Below are 21,114 nucleotides of genomic sequence, written 5' to 3' on the forward strand. Positions count from 1 at the left end.
ACGAACAGAGCGATTGTGGTTTCAACGATCGTTGTTTTCGGTGGATCCAGAGGAAATTTTCGGACTACAGGAAAGTCACAATAAGCGAGCTTACAACATATTCCATAATTCTACAACAGACCTGTCAGATACAGAGGCCTACAGCTGTGTGCGACTATTCGACGTCCCTTCTTCAAAACGGGAAAGAAGTGTGGTTTTTAGCAATCCTTAGGAGCGTATCACTCCTCTGGAGACCTACGGTACATTGCCACTAGAAAAGGGGCAAGTTATTCCGTGTACTCTGTATAGAATCGAGCGGGTATCTCGTCATATCCAGTGGCCTTTACATTATTTGAATGATTACAGTTGCTTCTCTATCCTTTTGTCGCGTATTTCGTATCTGAGCTTTCGTCATTGGTGAGACGATTTAAAAGGGGCACTTCAGTGCGGTCTTCCTCTGCGAAACAGCTTTTCTATGCCATTCTTTGTTTTAATGCCATTACGCCCATAGAGTACCTGGACAAATGGCTCATATCCGTTCTCTGATTGAGCTTGAGACCAGAACTTGTAATGTTTTTTTTGTCGAGTAGGTCGATAAAGTTTTACTTTCACATTCACTGAACGGTTCACGCATAGCCCTTCTCACGACAATTTTGACTTCTATAAGTATTCGTTTGCCTGTGAGTCGGTAGAAATTGTCATTAATTAAAAGTCTTCGGTCAGGTAGCACATCAGTTTCAGCATCGATTATAAGTGTCTATGGTGCCTTGGCGAACCAGCAGCAAGAACATAACTGTTGAACAGGAGCGAGGTGGGAGCTGTGTGTGAACGACGCTCACCGTTTACGCACAAATCGTGTTAGCGATAGGCGTATGTTGGACGATACCCGTTTCTTTATGATGCTGCTTGGAGGAAATCACTTCGTAGAAATGATACTGGGATGGGGATTTACAGCTGCGGGCTGAGAGAAAGGTTTCTACTCATAATTAGGAGATAGGGAACACAACGTGTAGAAGAACTTGCTTACCTCTCCCAAGTTAAATCTTAGTTCTGTTTCTTTCTTCTTTCCTTTTAGTATCTACTCTGTGCCTGCTCCTTCAGTGCGAGCTGCTGTTCGAGGTGCAATATCATTTTGTGAACTGACAGTTGGACTGCAGCTATCATCAGGAACTATGACTTTCCTTCCATGATACCCCTCGGGCTGGGATACAGTGTCTCTAGAAATGAGGAAGTTGCAGCTGTGTAACTGCCTGACCCAGTGTTGCCGAACAATGGAACAGATTATATCCTTATCTCACATCCGTTTCCCGAGTATAAATCACACAGTGTCCAATATGTCATCTCGGAAAATAAAATGCTGCATATAACGATGTGCTCCGTGAGACTACATTTATGATGTTTCTCCATCGCAGTGTTACAATGCAGGAATTATTTGCCTGGCGTACGTAATTTTATATTTTGCGATATTATTTACAATCCGTCAACGAAAGATTTAGAAAATTGTAGATACAGTCACCCACTAAGAATTTTCTAAATGACAACATGGTTTCACAGCTTGCTCAACTTGTATCATTTTTTGTGTTACTGCAGTTTCAGTTCTCCGGTCTGTTTTAAACATTTAAACTCGAACAAACTACGTCAAAACACATTTTTATATACATTACACGGCATAGAAAGTTTAAGAAAACTGTGTAGCCGTTTTAGCGACCATGACCAATATGAATAATATACAGTTCATTTTTCTAAGTAGTCACAATTCCAGAAACTGATTTGATATAAGTTGTTCATTTTTAACATGAAAGATTTCTGTAAATTTATTTTGGTTAAAAGCCTGTACAAATTTCTGGAAACTGTGTTAACTGTTGATGATCCTTTACTCTAAGATTACACAGTACCGTTTTACGATACTGTAGTCGCAGTTTTAGATGAAAAAATATATCTAATTCAACATTAGACCCCCGTACTGTCTCAGTGATCTAAACGAGCTACATTTTTTCACAGAGTTTGAAAATACAGCTGCAGTTGTAAAGTTCCTTATATTTAAAATAAGACCGATTTCGAGCTCTTATCTGACCATCATCAGGTGTTATATCTCTGTGCTGTGACCAAAAGCGCCGCATGGGACCAGTACAGGACTCGGAGTTCGTGCTTTGCTCTCGCTGGTGAGGCGCCGCATCTTGTAGAGTTGCACTGCGGCGCTTTCGGTAGCAGCACAAAGCTATTACATTTGATGATCGACATGTAAGAGACCGAAACCGACCATGTTTCAAATGAAAAAGAACCTTATAACTGAAGCGGTAACTCCGATATAATGCTCAGTTGCGGAAGTCCCTCCGAGACATTTGTTTCTATATTTTTTCACTAGAAGATACAAGTGCAGTACCACGAAAACTCGTCCTACATGATCATGAAATAAAGTATTATCAACAGCTAAAGCGGCTTGCAGAAGCTTTTTTAGAAGATTTAAAAAAATAATATTTATAGGTATCTTTAAAATGTATCAGTTAAGATGTGGCTGCACACACCGTAAAATCACGTTTTTATTTTTGGCCCCAAAGAACTTCGGTGAGCACCATGCGTCGTGTCATATGTGCTTTTGAAGTTACCTCCAGCCTTGACAGCAGCCTGCCGTTACGATGCTGTAGTTCTCTCAGAACGATCCAGTACCATAATACACTACTGGCCATTAAAATTACTACACCAAGAACAAATGCAGATGACAAACGGGTATTCATTGGACAAATATATTATACTAGAATTGACATGTGATTACATTTTCACGCAATTTGGGTGCATAGATCCTGAGATCTCAGTACCTAGAACAACCACCTCTGGCCGTAATAACGGCCTTGATAGGCCTGTGCATTGAGTCAAACAGACCTTGGATGGAGTGTACAGGTACAGCTGCCCATGCAACTTCAACACGATACCATAGTTCATCAGGAGTAGTGACTGGCGTATTGTGACGAGCCAGTTGCTCGGCCACCATTGACCAGACGTTTTCAGTTGGTGAGAGATCTGGACAATGTTCTGGCCACGGCAGCAGTCGAACAGTTTCTGTATCCAGAAAGACCCGTACAGGACCTGCAGGTCGTGCATTATGCTGCTGAAATGTAAGGTTTCGCAGGGATCGAATGAAGAGTAGAGCCACGGGTCGTAACACATCTGAAATGTAACGTCCACTGTTCAAAGTGCTGTCACTGCGAACAAGAGGTGACCGAGACGTGTAACGAATGGCACCCCATACCTGCTCGCCGGGTGATACGTCAGTATGGCGATGACGAAATATGCTTCCAATGGGCGTTCACCGCGATGTCGCCAAAGACGGATGCGACCATCATGATGCTGTAAACAGAACGTGGCTTCATCCGAAAAATGACTTTTTGCCAGTCATGCTCCCAGGTTCGTCGTTGAGTACACCATCGCAGGCGCTCCTGTCTGTGGTGCAGCTTCAAGGGTAACCGCAGTCATGATCTCCGAGCTGATAGTCCATGCTGCTGCAACTGTTCGTGCAGATGGTTGTTGTCTTGCAACGTCCCCATCGGTTGACTCAGGGATCTAGACGTGGCTGAACGATCCGTTACAGCCATGCCGATAAGATGCCTGTCATCTCGACTGCTAGTGATACCAGGCCGTTGGGATCCAGCACGTCGTTCCGTATTACCTTCCTGAACCCTCCGATTCTGCTAACAGTCATTGGATTTCTACCAACGCGAGCAACAATGTCGCTATACGATAAACCACAATCGCGATAGGCTACAATCCGACCTTTATCAAAGTCGGAACCGTGAAGGTACGCAGTTCTCCTCCTTACACGAGGCATCACAACAACGTTTCACCAGGCAACGCCGGTCAACTGCTGTTTGTGTATGAGAAATCGTTTGGAAACTTTCCTCATGACAGCACGCTGTACTTGTCGCCACCGGCGCCAACCCTGTGTGAATGCTCTGAAAAGCTAATCATTTGAATATCACAGCATCTTCTTCCTGTCGGTGAAATTTCGCGTCTGTAGCACGTCATCTTCGTGGTGTAGCAGTTTTAATGGCCAGTAGTGTACATGCGCGGTAGTAATAATTGCAAATTCTAATTAAAAATTAAAGTGTAGTGATTGTGAAAAGGGAAGTCATAGAGACCATTTTTTTTCTACATCTTCATGATAAGTATACTGTAACACGTCCGTCTCGTCTTCCAAGTTGGTAACAACCAAATACGTTCCTGATTTCACAATCACTCGGTCACTCCATAGCAGATCGACTGGCCTGCTAAATCATCCGATCCTTTGAATGTTTCTGCGGTCATGTGGAACAGCGGATGAGTCGTGGAACTCAACACGTTTCGCTTAACGGAACAAGATCGATAGATGTGTAGGTAATTTCCAGTGTACCCCAAAGAAGTGTGATAGGACCATTACTGTTTTCAGTGTGTATGAATGATCTAGTAGAAAGCGTCGGATGCTCTTTCACCCTTTGCTTACCAGAAAATACGAGGGCTGTTCGGAAAGTAAGGAACGATAGATCGCAAAATGGAAACCACAGTGAAAATCAAATGGTTTAAATGGCTTTGAGCACTATGGGACTTAACAGCTATGGTCATCAGTCCCCTTGACCTTAGGACTACTTCAACCTACCTAACCTAAGGACATCACAGTGAAAATCAAAACTGTTTTATTAGCAACGGTGAGCTACGCCTTCCAACTACTTCTCTATACAGTCACCACTCAGACTTAGACGTACGTCGTACCGTTGTGCTAACTTTTCAATTCCGTCGTTATAAGAGACAGCCACCAGTGCTTGTTGAAAACTTTCTACTCTGGACTACAGCTCGTTGTCTGTGTCAAAATATTGCCTTCATAGCCAGCAGTTCATTTGAGCAGAGATGAATCTCAGGGGTACCCAATTACAGGTTGTGTTGTGGGTGATCAGACACTTCCCATCGGAAACGCTGCAGGTGCATCTTCATTTCCCCTTCAGAGTTCGGCCGAGAATTGTCGCATAAAACGAACTGCATGACAGTTATGTTATGTGGATTGCATAGCTTCAGGCGAAATCTTTCGCCAGGCCCTCATACTTGGCGGGAGACGCAAATTTATAGCCATCTTTACGTGCTCACTGTGATCTCAGAACTGAAAAGAGCGACATGATGCGATCGACATGCATACTAGACACAGTGCCCAACGCATCTGTGCAATGCTTCATCAAACTTTCACTGTATTTTCCATTTACAGACCGATCGTTCGTTACTTTCCGAATAACCCTCGTATGTACAGCGTGGACTACAAGTCGGGACTCCCAGGCCCGTTACGTTTACATTGACGTTAATTGCCTCTTTTTTGACTACTTATGGCGCAAACGATTTTAAAGGTGGAAATACTTGTACAATAATTTTATTTGTTTGAAGTTTACACTGTAAAATACTTTGCCAATCTGTGCTGGATCTACAACAATAGCAGACTGTACTTAGTGTACAGGTTTCGTGCAGTTACAGCACGTAATATGACTTTTTCTAACTTTCTTCTCTATACAATATGCATATGCTCTCCTTCTCTTAGATAGTGATTTCATTGTCCTCTCTGGATTCGGTGCCACTAGTGAAATCATTGATTCATTCACACCTCCTAGCTGCTTTCCCAAACTAATGATGAAAGCCTGACGCCTCATTTACTTATTGGTTGCCAGCATCCAACAAATTACGTATGCATTCATTACAATTGCATCGATCATGTTGAAGAAAATCAACAATGGGCACCGCCTTGATTTTATCGTCACACTGTAGCGTCGCGTCGTCCGGTCCATGGTGTCATTGCCGCCCTTTGCTGGATCGTAAGTTCTTTATTTGTACTGATGACACCATTGGTTAATCATGAAAAGAGCTAAGGACGGTAACAACTATGTTTTTCTTAGGAACATAAGAGGTTATCACCAAAAATAGCTGAAAATCAAATAACGAAGAGCATACGTCATACCCTTGTAGTATAAAAATAAGCATTTCACCCTTATTGCCCGGATATTGCCTTCTAGTATAAGATCTTTTGAAAACAAACAACGAGCTTAAACGAGACATGGAAAAAGAAATGAATTACAGGAGATATTAAATCCCGACTTTTCTGGTTCAGTCGCCAGGGTTTTCCCATCATTCTCTCCAAGTCGCACGGTTCTGGTTTCTTCTGCAGTCCCCAAATACACTTCTCATCTTTCAGCCATAGCCTGTTGCACTGCCGCAAACTGCACAGCTTTATTCCGTATCTACCGTTTTGATGGGCTGTATTGTCGAAATGGACAGCGACCTCAAAATGTGATCAACGTTCATCCACAGTCATGCACCGCCCTAGAATATAGTCATGCCTAAGAGCAATATCCCACATCTGAAACTCTTCTACGATTGGTTTTAATCTGTCACTTGACCTGTGTTCATGTCGGGCTGCTGCGCTGTCAATCGCAGCACTCTCAGAATAGCATGGAAACGATTCCGAGACATAATTTCAGTGAACAGTGGTCGGCCATTCCTATCACTCCAAAGCTGACCAATATCTTCATTTCTTCACTTGTAAACCCCTTCAGGATGACAACACTAAGAAACATTTTTATTTCTTGCATATGTATATGCACCCAGTCCTCGTAAACGATCGACCTTCCTTGATGGTCCACATATTCATTTGGTCAATGAGGGATACACTACCGAACAATGTAAAACAAGGTTCTTCATTATTACCGTTCCTTATCTAATAATTTGAAGGTCTCTGCTCTTCTTTCAATACATCATTTTTGCTCAGCCTACCAGAAATTATAGCTTCAGGACGTCTAGCCCGTATTTCATTCCCATCACGAGGAAACAATAAGCCCCAGTCAACGGAATTTGCACTAGCTACTATTCTACACCTTCGTAAAGTAATTGTTCATGATCATCATCTTCCCGTAGTTCTGAGTTTTCAGCGACATCTATCTCATTATCATCACTGGAAGATTCACATTCACTATGTGGGTTTTCGGAATCAAAAGACTGCTGCAACAATTCCCCTATCTCCTCTTCTGATAGTTCTCTTCTCAGTAACATTTTCAGCTTTCAGTACAGACAACTCTTATGAAATAATGCACCAAAATAAACTTTTGCTATCACAAGGAAAACTGTTGAACGCTGAAAGAATAACTGCGCAAGTCTCAACGGCAAAGACGAACACACACTCCGTACATAGACATTTAGTTGTTGAAAAATTGCTTTTAATCGGTTGGGACTGCGAGGCTCACACAAGCACTTTAATACAAATGCATAAGTAAATTCTTATAATTTTGTTTTCGAAATTATGACTAACGTGACATTTTAAGGGAAGTCATACGATTTCATTAAAACGAAATGTAGTTACTAACACAGAAAATATTAAACATCACGGACAGGCCCCTGAGGCCTAATGGTGGGTAAAGGGTTAAACTGCTCGCAGATGATTCGGTAGTAGCAATGAGACAAGACAGTATCGGTTAGCAGAATGATCTACTGCGGACTGATCAATGGCCCGGGCTTTGGCAGTTGGTCCTGAACGTAAATAAATGTAACTTATTGTGCGCACACAGGAAAAGAAAGCCATTATCGTACAGTTACACTACTGATAAGAAACTGCTGGAATCTGCACCTACTGTAAAATATCTAGGAGTAACTATCTTCAGCGACCTTAAGCAGAACGACCACATAAAAAACATTAGGGAAAGCAGACCTCAGACTGAGATTCAAAGGAAGAATTTGAAGGAAATGTAAGTCCTCCACGAAAGACATCTACTGCATTTCTACAGTGAAAAGACCTGGTTTCCACAACGATATGTAGGCCTATAGATGTTGGAGGATTTTAAAATCTGACATGTGCTGAAGAAAAATCTTGTGCAGCACCACTTGAAAATTGCACAAAGGCCGAAAATTGCAATAGTGATACAAATAGTTCTTACAGTAACGGCGAACATGATGTCGCTTAAGAACGATTCTTGAGTAGTGCCCGCCAATATCGGATTCTTAATAGGTAATACTATAGAAGAGACAGAAGATTTATCGAAGAGCCGCGCGTTTCATTACTGCATCGTTTAGTCGGCGCGACAGCGTTATCAAGTTACTTCACAAACTGCATTAGCAGACGTTATAAGACAGGTGCTGTGCATCACTGAGAGGTTTACTATTGGAATTTTCCGGGAAGAGTCGGAAACGATACTACTTCCTCCCACATGCGTCTCACGTAACAACCACGACGAGAAAATTCCAGAAATTACAGCAAATACACAAGCTTAGCGACAATCATTTTTCCCACGCTCCATGCGGAGTATGATGTAGATGTATGTGAGTCAACATCCCCGCGATCTGATATCTCCACGGGATCTAATCAAAAGTTGGTGCTTTAAGATATATACGTCATACTTTTAGGAACTTTGGTCTTCCTTCCCAAACTGAAGCCATTATCAAGGACAGGAGTGTAGTTACACGACACGTCCGGTGACAGATTTTTTGTCCATTCCGCCTACGTTGACCTGTCATGATCATTTTGCGCATTCTGTACAATAAATTTTCATGTTATTTGTTGGTTGCAGAAGGCGCTCGTCTGCCTAGTGCTGATGATGACGACAGCTATGTCAGCAACACTGACGTGCCCGTGCAAGTTAAGTGCGGTCGATGATCGGACCATTGCAGACTGTGCCAACTGGGACCTATTGGAAGTTCCATCGTGCGTGCCGAATGATACGACAATCTTGGAATTTTCCGGTAACAACCTACCCGAACTGGATACCAACCTCGTGGTGCACATGCCGCAGTTGCGGCACCTGGATGCCGACCGCAGCCACATCACCAGCGTTTCGGTCACTGCTTTCACTGCGACGCCGGAGCTGCGTAAGGTTCAACTCTCCCACAACAACATACGTCAAATACCAGCCGGCCTCTTCGATGCAACACCACTCCTCGAGGTTAGTTGGTAACTCTCCTATCTCATTAACGAAATATCTTCGTTGAACAATTAGGGAATTATGAACAAGACTGTGAAACTCCATGGTCAGGCAACAATTGCTTCTCATTGCCACACATAGTAATCACCTTTGGAAAGCCATCTAACTCAATACGAGTGTTGCAGAGTTAAATGTATCTTTGATATTATGATTAAATTATTTAAATACGATGGGGAGACACACCAAAATACGTTCGAAATAAGCAGTCAATGAATGCAGGCGTAACGCACAGAAATAGGTTACAGGTATGGTAGTTACAAGCTGAAAATATCATGAAGTTTTAATATTAACATATCACTTAATGTTAAAACTTCATGTCATTTTCAGATATGTTAGCTTACAAGATATTGTCGGGAAAGCGAAGAATGTGATTAACTGACAGAACACTTAGAAGATGGAACGGATCTATTAAAAATACGCCCTACAATATGCTTGTCCGTCCTCTTCTGAAGTGCTGCTGCGCGTTTTACATCGAGAGTTCAAAGAAGAGCCACACGTTTTGTATTATTGAGAAATGGGTGAGGGAGTGGCACGGACATGGTATAGAATTTTGGGTGGACATTTCTCGTTTCTCGTTTCGGCAGGCTCTTCTCACGAAATTTCACCCACCAACTTCCTCCTCCGGATGCGAAAATTTTTTGCTGAACCCGAACTACATAGGTAGAAACGATCAAATCAGAGCTTGCACGGAAAGATATAGGTATATTAAAAAACTAAAAACCCGCCTCGATTGCCAAAAAAGCACCTAGTGTTAAGTGTTAACCCAGGTTTCGGCGTAGATAACTACACCCTCTTCAGAACAACAAGTGCCTAAGAAGACCTTTGTCAATGATTAAAAAACACCATAGCTATAAATTTATGGATTTTATTGTTGTTCTGAAGAAGGTGTAGCTATCTACGCCGAAACCTGGGTTAACACTTAACACTAGGTGCTTTTTTCGCAATCGAGGCGGGTTTTTAGTTTTTTAATATATTAACCAACGATTGCTGACGCGCTGCGATGTTAAAGGTTCTTAAAGATATAGGTATTTGACGGGGGAATAATAGGAAATTATCGTGAAGGTGTTCCGATGAACCCTCTGCCAGGCACTTAAGCATGAACTGCGGAGTGTCCATGTAGATCTAGATGTAGTTGTAGAATATGGTGAGTGAAAGACATGTCTACGAGTTCATAACAAATTTCGTGGCATCCATATTGTAGCAAAAAAGAAAACCAAAGGCGCATTCTGCTCACATTTTCATTAGTAAACTGACTTTTAAAATTCATTGAATCCTACGTACAATGTGGTTCCTTTTATGGACCTGTCAAATTCCGCCTAAAATGTTCCACATTCAAAACTGTTTAATTGTAATGTATTCTACTGTGACTGCCCTTTTAGGTATATTCAGTACTAGATTTTATCGTTTCCTAGCATATACATTCTTACTACAGAGCACAACTTTTGCCTGAGCCCCGTTGTGTTACGATGTTGGCCTTTAAATTTAAACACAAAGAAGGACAGCAATTAATTTTACTTACTATGCATAAATAGCGCAGCAGTAAATATACATAATTATATTTGTAGTTGCTTTGGGAGTACACAGCGCACAAAATGTACTAGGCAGATTTGTCTCCTCTGGCAGCAAGCAAGGCTCTAACCCGTCTGGGCGTCGAGGGGACCTGAGTTTGGACAACAGATCAGGGTAGGCGATTCCATGCTCTTCCAGCTCGGTACCGAAGTTCAACAGGCATAATGGCTACTGAATGGTGGCATGCCAGTCTCTTGGCAACACTTGAGTAGTGACCAACAGTTTTTAATGGATATCTCGAGAACATGCTATCTTGTCATTAGTTTTCTGACTGGTGTAATACGGCCCGTCTCCCGTGCTATAATCTCTTCGTCTCAGAGTAGCACTTACAAACCTACGTCCTCAATCATCTGCTTGATGTATTCCAATCTCTGTCTTCCTTTAAAGATTTTAAGCTCTAGAGCTCCCTCTGGTACATGGAAGTTATTCCCTGATAGCTTAACAGGTCTCCTATCATCCTGTCCCATCTCATTGTCAGTATTTTCCAAACGTTTCTTTTCTCACATATTCCGTGCAGAACCTCCTTATTCCTTACCTTCTCAGTCCACCTACTTTTTAACATTCGTCTGTAGTGCCACATCTCGAATGCTTCGACTCTCTTCTGTTACGGTTTTCCCACAGTCCATGTTTCACTAACATACATTTCTGCGCTCCAAACGTACATTGACAGAAATTTCTTCCTCAGAGTTAAGCTAAAGTTTGGTACCAGTGGGCTTCTCTCGGCAAGGAATGCTCTCTTTGCCAGTACTAGCCTACTTTTGATGTCCTCCTTGCTCCGTCCATCATGGATTATTTGGCTTCCATGATAACAGAATTCCTTAATTTCGTCCACTTTGTAACCACCAAATTTGATGTGAATTTTTTCGCTGTTCACATTTCTGCGACTGCTCATTACCTTTCTGCTTTTCCGAGTTAGAATCATTTGATATTCTGCACTCCTTGCTGTGTTCGTTTCATTCAACACATCCTGTAATACTTCTACACTTTCACCGAGGATAGCTGTGTCATCAGAAAATCTCAGTACTGACGTTCTCTTATCTTGAATTTTAATCGTATAGACTGAACAGTAGGAGCTAAAGGCAACATCTGTCTTAAACTTGTTTTATTCGGAGCAATTCGTTCTTGTGCTCCAGCATTATTTTGCCCTCTTCGGTGTTGTGCATGTTGTATGTCAGAATGAAAAATTCTCCCGACATACGACAAGAAAGGCGAATATGACCTGCACAGAGTTAGCGATGTAAAAGAAAAGAACTAGCTTCTAGACATCTGGTAACTTCAAAGACAGTTAAATTAGAACAATTTTTCATCTTCGTGCTATTTTACGTGTTGGGATGTAATATAATGCTTCGCGCTGAGTAACATGGTACACAATATCATGTTGTATAACATCACACATCCATAATCTCATCCAACATGACACTTCCTATGTTGTGCAATATGACACAAAAGCATGCATCCCTATCCTTGGATACTTATTATACAGGGTGGTCCATTGATCGTGACCGGGAAAAATAGCTCACGGAATAAGCGTCAAACGAAAAAACTACATACAACGAAACTTGTCTAGCTTGAAGGGGGAAACTAGATGGCGCTATGGTTGGCCCGCTAGATGGCGCTGCCATAAGTCAAACGGATATGAACTGCATTTTTAAAATAGGAACCCCCAATTTTTATTACATATTCGTGTAGTACGTAAACGAATATGAATGTTTTAGTTTGACCACTTTTACTGCTTTGTGATAGATGGCGCTGTAATAGTCACAAACATATGGCTAACAATTGTAGACGAACAGTTGGAAACAGGTAGGTTTTTTAAGTTAAAATACAGAAGTAGGTACGTTTGAACATTTTATTTCGGTTGTTCCAATGCGATACATGTACCTTTGTAAACGTATCATTTCTGAGAACGCATGCTGTTACAGCGTGATTACCTGTAAATAATACACTAATGCAATAAATGCCCAAGATGATGTCCGTCAACCTCGATGCATTTGGCAATACGTCTATCGACATTCCTTTCAACAGGGAGTAGTTCGCCTTCCGTAATGTTCCCACATGCATTGACAATGCGCTGACGCATGTTGTCAGGCGTTGTCGGTGGATCACGATAGCAAATATCCTTCAACTTTCACCACAGAAAGAAATCCGGGGACGTCAGATCCGGTGACGTGTTGGCCATGATATGGTGCTTCGTCGACCAATCCACCTGTCATGAAAAATGCACTTCAATACCGCTTCAACTGCACGCGAGCTATGTGCCGGATATCCAGCATGTTGGAAGTACATCGCCATTCTGTCATGCAGTGAAACATCTTGTAGTAACATCGGTAAAACATTACATAGGCCGAGAGGTTCTAGGCGCTTCAATCCGGAACCGTGCTGCTGCTGCGGTCGTTCGAATCCTGCCTCGGGCATGGATGTGTGTGATGTCCTTAGGTTAGCTAGGTTTAGATAGTTCTAAGTCTAGGGGACTGATGACCTCAGATGTTAAGTCCCATACTGCTTAGAGCCATTTGAACCATTACGTAGGCAATCAACACACATTGCAGAATTTAGATTGCCATCTATAAAATGGGGGCCAATTATCCTTCCTCCCATGATGCGGCACCATACATTTATCGGCCAAGGTCGCTGATGTTCCACTTGTCGCAGCCTTCGTGGATTTTCCGTTGCCCAATAGTGCATATTATGCCCGTTTACGTTAGCGCTGTTGGCGAATGACGCTTCGTCGCTGAATAGAACGCGTGCAAAATTGTGTCATCGTCCCGTATTTTCTCTTGTGCCCGCTGGCAGAACAGTACACGACGTTCAAAGTCGTCGCCATGCAATGCCTGGTGCACAGAAATATGGTACGGGTGCAATCTATGTTGATGTAGCATTCTCAACACCGACGTTGTGGCTAAGCACTTCCTGTTTCCTTAAATAACGTAACTATCCGGCGAACGGGGGGACACTTGAATGATTTCGTCCAGGATACAGAGCAGCATACATAGCACACGCCCGTTGGACATTTTGATCACAATAGCACCACATCAACACGATATCGACCTTTCCCGCAATTGGTAAACGGTCCACATTAACACGGGAATGTATCACGAAGCAAATACCGTCCGCACTGGCGGAATGTTACGTGATATCACGTACTTATACGTTTGTGACTATTACAGCGCCATCTACCACAAAGCAAAAAAGTTATCCAGCTAAAACATTCATATTTCTTTACGTACTGCAAGAATATGTAACAAATATGAGGGTTCCTATTTAAAGAAACGCAGACGATATCCGTTTGACCTATGGCAGCACCATCTAGCTAGCCAACCATAGCGCCACCTGGTTTTCCCCTTCAAGCTAGACGAGTTTCGTTCTTTGTAGTTTTTTTGTTTGGCTCTTATTTCGAGACATTTTGGCCCGGTCACTATCAATGGACCACCCTGTATATGCACAACCACTCTCGGGCACTTACTGTTATAGTAACATCCCACTTTCTATAAGCGCTTAGATTTGCTTGTTTATTCTTACATTCCCCACAACACATGAAACAGTGTAGGTTTGGGGAAGTAAATGTACTCCCCCCCCCCTCCCCCCCAAGTACCAAACAATAAAAAAGAGTTTTATCATCCTCCCAGGAACAAATCACCCCCTGAACTTTTATATTCCCCGAAAAACGATTTTTTGCTATTAGATGTATTTTCTTCAGGCATACGTTATTGTATGTCGTCCATTATGTCTGGTGAATATTCTGGAGTTTGGCCACAGGATCAGGGACTTAAGTCCATGAATTACAACACGCAGGACTGCCTACTTTCCGCGTGGGAAGTAGGGTTAAACCGTAAAACATCGCGAATATGTCAAGATGTTTTGATTTAAATGTCTTCAAAGCTGCCAGATAGTTCACCCTTTCACGTGCCTAACTCTGCCCAGGACATATTCGTCTCTTTCTGTTATGAGAGGAGTTTTCTTATTGTCTGTCGAAACAATGAATAAAGTTTTTACAAAACAGGACGACCGTTAATTACATGTTTTTGTGTAACTTCTTTCACAATTTCAACCGATTGGTACTAGTTTGAAACGGAAATTATGCGCGTAAGAAAACTGGAAGAAAACGCATTTTTTGCAAGTAACACCTTAACGAACCCAGATTTTATGAGAGCGAGTTTTCAATTATGTTGCAAGAATGCATTTCTTACTTTTTTTTTACTTTATTGTTATTTTAACACCTGAACAATCAGGTAGGCTGGCAGCGGCATGCTACGCCGCTCTTCAGCCATAGAGTTGACAAACACAGTACAATAATGGAGAATTAAAATGAACATAGTGACGGGCAAAAAATAGTGGTCACAGACACACAAAAAACACGGAGCCGTTCACATTCGACGAGAAAGACACAGAAAACACGTTGACACGGCGCACATAACACTGATGAATCCGATGGCACAAGTGAACGGAGAAGCGTGACGGTGGACACTAAAAACACAAAACGACGTCACACACACGATACACAGATGGCGATGATCTCTGGCGCGCGAAAGTCCACGTAGCGTGTGCGAGTCTGGGGACCTGCCAAAAGGGAAGAAGGGTGAGGGCGGGTGGAGAGGGAGAACAGAGGTGCCAATGGCTGAGGAGAGGGGAGAAGGAGTAGAAGGACAGGAGTGGGGTGGCCCGGGGGAGGAGTGGGGAGAAGGGGGGGAGGGATGGAGGGTGCCCAAAGGAACAGATACAGGAAGAGGGAGGGACGATCAAAGTTGGTAGGAGGGGTAGATGATGGGGAGGAGGACATCATCAGGGAGAGGGAGCTGGCGGAAGCCACCTTGGGAGAGGGTAAGGAGGGTGGAGAGATGGAGACTGGGTGGGACGTGCGAATACAGGCACGGCAGCGGGCAGGAGTGGGAGAGGATCGGGGAGACGAGCAGGTGAGGAGGATCGAGTTTACGGGAGGTGTACAGGATCCGTATCCTTTCAAGGAAAAGGAGGAGGTGGGGGAAGGGGATGAGATCGTACAGGATCCGCATAGAGGAGGGGAAACGGATTTGATAGGCGAGGCGGAGAGCATGGCGTTCAAGGATTTGGAGGGATTTATAAAAGGTAGGGGGGCGGAGATCCAAGCCGGATGGGCATAACAAAGGATAGGGCAGATGAGGAATTGATAGGTGTGGAGGATGGTGGAGGGCTCCAGACCCCACGTACGGCTGGAGAGGAGCTTGAGGAGACTGAGTCGGGAGCGTGCCTTGGCTTGGATTGTCCGGAGGTGGGGAGTCCAGGAGAGGCGACGGTGGAGGGTGACGCCAAGGTACTTAAGGGTGGGAGTGAGGGCGATAGGACGGCCATAGATGGTGAGATAGAAATCAAGGAGGCGGAAGGAAGGGCTGGTTTTGCCTACAATGATCGCCTGGGTTTTGGAGGGATTGACCTTCAGCAACCACTGGTTGCACCAAGCGGTGAACTGGTCAAGATGGGATTGGAGAAGGTGTTGGGAGCGCTGTAGGGTGGGGGCAAGGGCAAGGAAGGCGGTGTCATCGGCAAACTGGAGAAGGTGGACGGGGGCTGACGGCGGCGGCATGTCCGCCGTGTACAAAAGGTACAGAAGGGGGGAGAGGACGGAGCCTTGGGGCACACCAGCAGAGGGGAAAAAGGTGTAGGAATCTGTGTTATGGGTGGTGACAGAGGAAGGACGGCGGGAGAGAAAGGAGCCGATCAGACGGTCGTAGTTAATGGGAAGGGCGAAGGTTTGGTGCTTGAAGAGGAGACCGGAATGCCATACGCGGTCATAAGCACGTTCAAGGTCCAGGGAGAGGAAGATTGCGGAGCGACGGGAATTAAGCTGTTCGGAAAGGAGATGAGTGAGGTGAAGGAGAAGGTCGTTGGAAGAGAAGGACGGCCGAAAGCCACACTGGGTAACGGGAAGGAGGCGGTGCTGGCGGAGATGCTGGTAGATGCGTCGGTTGAGGATAGATTCCAGGACCTTGCTGAAGACCAAGGTAAGGCTGTTGGGATGGTAGGAGGAGACGGCGGATGGTGGTTTGCCAGGTTTAAGGAACATGAGGATACGGGAGGTTTTCCACAGGTCGGGGTTGTAACTGGTGGACAGGACTACATTGTAGAGCCTGGCCAGGGTGGAGAGGAAAGAGACAGGAGCTTCACGAATGTGACGGTAGGTGACATGATCGTGACCAGGAGAGGTGTTGCGTTTTGTGCGGCGTGTATCAATGAAATCCTGTGTAGTGATAGGGGCATTGAGATCCGTGTGTGCAATGTTGTCCAAGTACTGGAAACCAGAAGCGAGGGTAGGGACAGAGGTGTCAGTTCGATCGCGGATATCCGGGAAGAGTGCGTAATCGAACTGGGGATCATCGGGGATGGAAAATACATCGGAGAGGTAGGAGGCAAAGTGATTGTCCTTACTAAGGGCGTCAGGGAAAGGGCGATCATCATGGAGAAGAGGATAATAGGGGGAGGGTGTAGTTCCGGTAAGGCGACAGAAGGCCGACCAAAACTTGGACGAGTTGATTGGTAGGGTAGCATTGAAACGGGTGCATGTCTGTCGCCAGTCCCGGCGTTTCTTAGCCGCGAGCAAAATACGAATGTGTCGCTGGAGTTGCCGGTGGCGTCGTAGTGTGTCCGGGTCACGCGTGCGGAGGAAGGCACGGTAGAGACGACGGGATTCACGGAGGAGGAGGATGGCCTGTGGGGGTAAGGTAGGATGGTGGGGGTGGACGGCGACAGTAGGGACGTGGGCCTCCACAGCCTCAGACAAGGTCTGCTGGAGAAAGGAGGCGGCCTGGGTGACATCGTCAGGGTGGTGGTAGGTGAAGGGGTGGCTATCGACATGGGTGGAAAGGGTATCCCGGTAGGCATTCCAGTCGGCATGGGAGTAGTCATGGACGTACTTAGGGGGAGGGTCATTACGAGGGTCGGGGTGGGGGCGACGACCGTCTGAAACGGTGAGGAGGACAGGGAGATGGTCGCTACCAATAGGCTCCAGGACATCCAGCGTTACGTGGCCAAGGAAGTTGGGGGAGGAGAGGATAACATCAGGAGTGGAGTTGGATTCAGGACGGGTGTACTGGGGGATGGGGATGAGGTCGCCTTGAAGGGAGGAGAGGAACCGATGCCACCGCCGTAACTGGGCAGCGGAACGACTATGGATGTTGAGGTCGGCGGCGATCACGTAGGAGGAGAAGGTACGGTCGATGTGGGAGAGGAATTCGAAAGGAATAGGGGCGTTGGGGCGGACATAGATGGTGGCTCAGGTAATGGTAAGGCCAGGGAAGAAGAGACTAAGGATCAGGTGTTCAGTGTGGTCGGAAAGGGGATTATCGGAGCGGTGGAGGACATAGGGTGAGGTGTGGATGGAGTGGTGGGGTTGGAGGAAGGTTTCATTGAGGAGGAAGGCATCCACGTGGTGGGTGGAAAGGGTGTGCAGGAAGAGGTTCTTGTTGGCGGGAAGGGAGCGGATATTGTTGAAAAGGATACGTTGCTGTCGCGCCTGCATTTCTTACTGAGCTCATCCAGTTTAAACTGTTTCTGTTCATTAAGTTCAAGTAAGAACGAATTTTAAGTGCTGCATTTACCCGGAATTTAGACATTGTACATCGGCAACGGATAAAGATTTACGAATGAAAAAAATTCTGTTTTACTTTATGCTTTTATCTACCTTCGCGCTAAGTTTGAATCGATTCATATGAGTTTAAGGCATAGACGTGAGGCGCTTCATAAACCTCCGAGAAAAATGTGTTTTGTTCTCGGAAAATCCAGACGATGCAAGATTTTTTCAAACGGTTGAAATTGTTCTTAGCGCAAGGTCAGATACATCCGTGGACCAATATTAAACCATCAGTATCGCTCCAGTTCTGAGTTATTTAGGGTTGGTTCTTTTTGCACGTAAAATCGGAACAGTGCACGTACAATTGAAGTCATAAGATGAGTATTAATTTCAGCCCAATTAAAATCTTTCGCAAAAGGAACAAATCGAACAGCACAGTTTGCCAGGGCCCAAGTTTTCTTTCAAACCCTCCTTAAAATACAGTTACATAGCTATAGTAAGAGTAAGACAAATGTTCGAATGGCTATACAAATGGCTGCTGGTCCAAGCTAAACCAAAACCTTTTTACCCGTTGTTCTTAGCTCAAGTAGGAAACGAGCACCAAGAACCCCCATGGCCATGTCATTTCTCCCCACCACCCCTCCCCCTCCTGCCCCGCCAACGAACAGTGTTTTTATGCGTGTCCTTTTCATGCTTCCGTGCTATGAGGATTACCCGTCTTTTCCTATAGCTTACTACTACTTTTCTCAGAATTTCAAATATATAGAAAATTTTACTTTGAGAACGCTTTTCCTACGTCAGAAAATCCTGTCAAAGTGTCCCGATTTCTCTAGTATTCCCTCCAGTATCAACCGCGACGTCATAATTGTCTCTCTGGCACCCTTACCTTCCCTAAATGTAATCCCTTGCCTAACAGGTTCTCGGTTTTTCTTCCATTTCTGTTTGTTATTCTTGTCAGCAACTTGGATAAATGAGTTTTTAACCTGGCAATGCGACATTTCTCGTACTTGCACGTATCGCGACTCGAGACTCGTCTGTACACGGGCCAACGTGCCGTCTTGAGTCACCTCGTTGAAAGAGTCATCGGTGTCTCAAAGACAGGCGGTATCGACCATTTTAACACTTCAAAATTGTGTGTACGAGCGGGAGGTAATCGTGTTGTGTGTCAAATGGTACCTTACCGCGGCACCAGGTCCTCGGTCTGAATGAGGATGGAGGTTGCAGTCTGGAACATTCGTTCGCCTCGGAGCTTCCACACACTATTATGGACGTCCAATGTGGTGCTGTACGATGAATCGGGACAAATCTGATGAAGAAATCTTGGTATTACTCGTGCGTCCACTTTCGCACTCTTGTCGGCGCACTTGTTTTGCCTACCACGTCAAAAAACACCAGCAACAACTGTTGCTGAGTTGAGTGACCGGGTCTTAAAGAAGTCATCGCACTGTCCTTGTCGATAACTGGCTTGTTGATAATAAACCCCACTCCTGACTGAAGGAAGGCGACGTGGCTGAACGAATAACATCTGTGCTCTCGGGGCCAGTGTCGTTGAGTATGGCATTCCATAATCGAATTACAGTCGCTCCATCTCGACCAACACGAGCAGCAATATCTCTAAACGTTATACTGCTGTCTCCATATCCTATCGCTGTGTAATTCCGACATGTGCTGGTAGACGTTCCCTCAACCCGCAACCGATGAATAACGCATGACCCTTATTGGCAACCGTCCACGTTTATTAAGAATTTTAAAAATGCACCAACACTGAGATGCCATTGCGTAATGTTGCCTTACAAGTAGAATACAGATAATGTTAACTTATACATACACTGAATAACAGAATCAAAGGATCACTATTTCGAAACCGCTCAATTGTCACCCATTCCAACGCACTCGGGCTCGATGACGCTTCAAGTAGCGAGGTGTCCAGGAAACAGAACAGAGCTCAGAACGTGTTACGTGTAAAATATGCTAGTGATGTCACATTGGCACAAAATGTCTCCACAAGTCCACCCAACGCCACCGTGGACGCGTCAAACTTTAGGAAGGTCGCCACAACCCGTCTTACACAAGTTTCACCCCTTCTTTTGGCGCCTCTGCCGTGGAGCTCAGAACCACGACGCCGAGCGTTGAAATAACACGGTTTTCTCATGAGTTACCTCGGCAATAATCTACAGAGTCTAAAGGACTCATGGTGGGATTAAGGGTGTCAGTGAAACCACCATTTACATTGGGACGTTGATTTCCACACATTTCGCTATCGAAAACAACAGTTCGCAGTGCGATGAGCAAAGGAACGACGTACTGGGCGATTCAACCCTTCTCGATGCCCGTCTTGGGACTACAACCTCATTGAATGTGAACTTAGCTCTTTGGATCTCAGTTGAATCGCAGTTTTTGCTCTGGTATAGTTGGACCCGCTAGGGACAGCTCAAAACCATGCAACGAAATTTGAACCTGATGTGAAGCAGCAAAAGGTACTTATGAATTTTCGGTGCCCCAGTTTCTTGCCCTCCTGCGATGTGATCACACAGCGGTGAATAAAACGGCAAAGTGTCCACCTGTGAACGCCCCCCCCTCTCTTTCACCACTATTTCGGCAAGACCCTCACTGGCACCCGCCCACGTTTATTAAGACTTTTAAAAGTGCACCTTTACAGAGGAAACCTGAAAAATACTTCTAGGTGACTGCAAGCGGGCTATTAGCATCAGAGGTGTGTCAAGTGGTTGTCTACCTGCTGGCATCTTGAGCTACTTCCCAGGTTTTCTCTTGAAGGCACATTTTTAAAATACCCAATAAATGTGGATGTGTGGCACCAGAGGTTTTCCGAACTACATAGTCTCAGACTCTTTGCCACTTTATTCACATATGTGTCAATATTGCACCCTCTGCGATCACACCACAGGAGGTCATGTAACAGACGCAGTGAAGCAGCATAAGGAATGTTTTTCGTCGGTCCCTAGTGGTTCCGCCCTATACACCAGCTCAATAATTGCGATTGCACTGCACACCAAAGCGGAGAGATCACGTCCAATGGGGATGCTGCCCCGTAATGTC

General features: G+C 44.7%; 1 protein-coding gene across 1 annotated transcript in view; it reads left to right on the top strand.

Annotated features, from left to right (window-relative positions):
- The window catches only part of LOC126473361 (platelet glycoprotein V-like), a 61,999-nt gene that overhangs the window by 26,063 nt on the left and 14,822 nt on the right, over positions 1-21,114 (top strand). The window contains exon 2 of the mRNA XM_050100371.1: positions 8,538-8,909. Within this exon, the coding sequence (XP_049956328.1) occupies positions 8,538-8,909 (372 nt within the window). The remainder of the gene's footprint in view (positions 1-8,537; positions 8,910-21,114) is intronic.

The sequence above is a fragment of the Schistocerca serialis genome, chromosome 1 (assembly GCF_023864345.2).
Source record: "Schistocerca serialis cubense isolate TAMUIC-IGC-003099 chromosome 1, iqSchSeri2.2, whole genome shotgun sequence".
In the NCBI taxonomy this organism is placed as follows: domain Eukaryota; kingdom Metazoa; phylum Arthropoda; class Insecta; order Orthoptera; family Acrididae; genus Schistocerca; species Schistocerca serialis.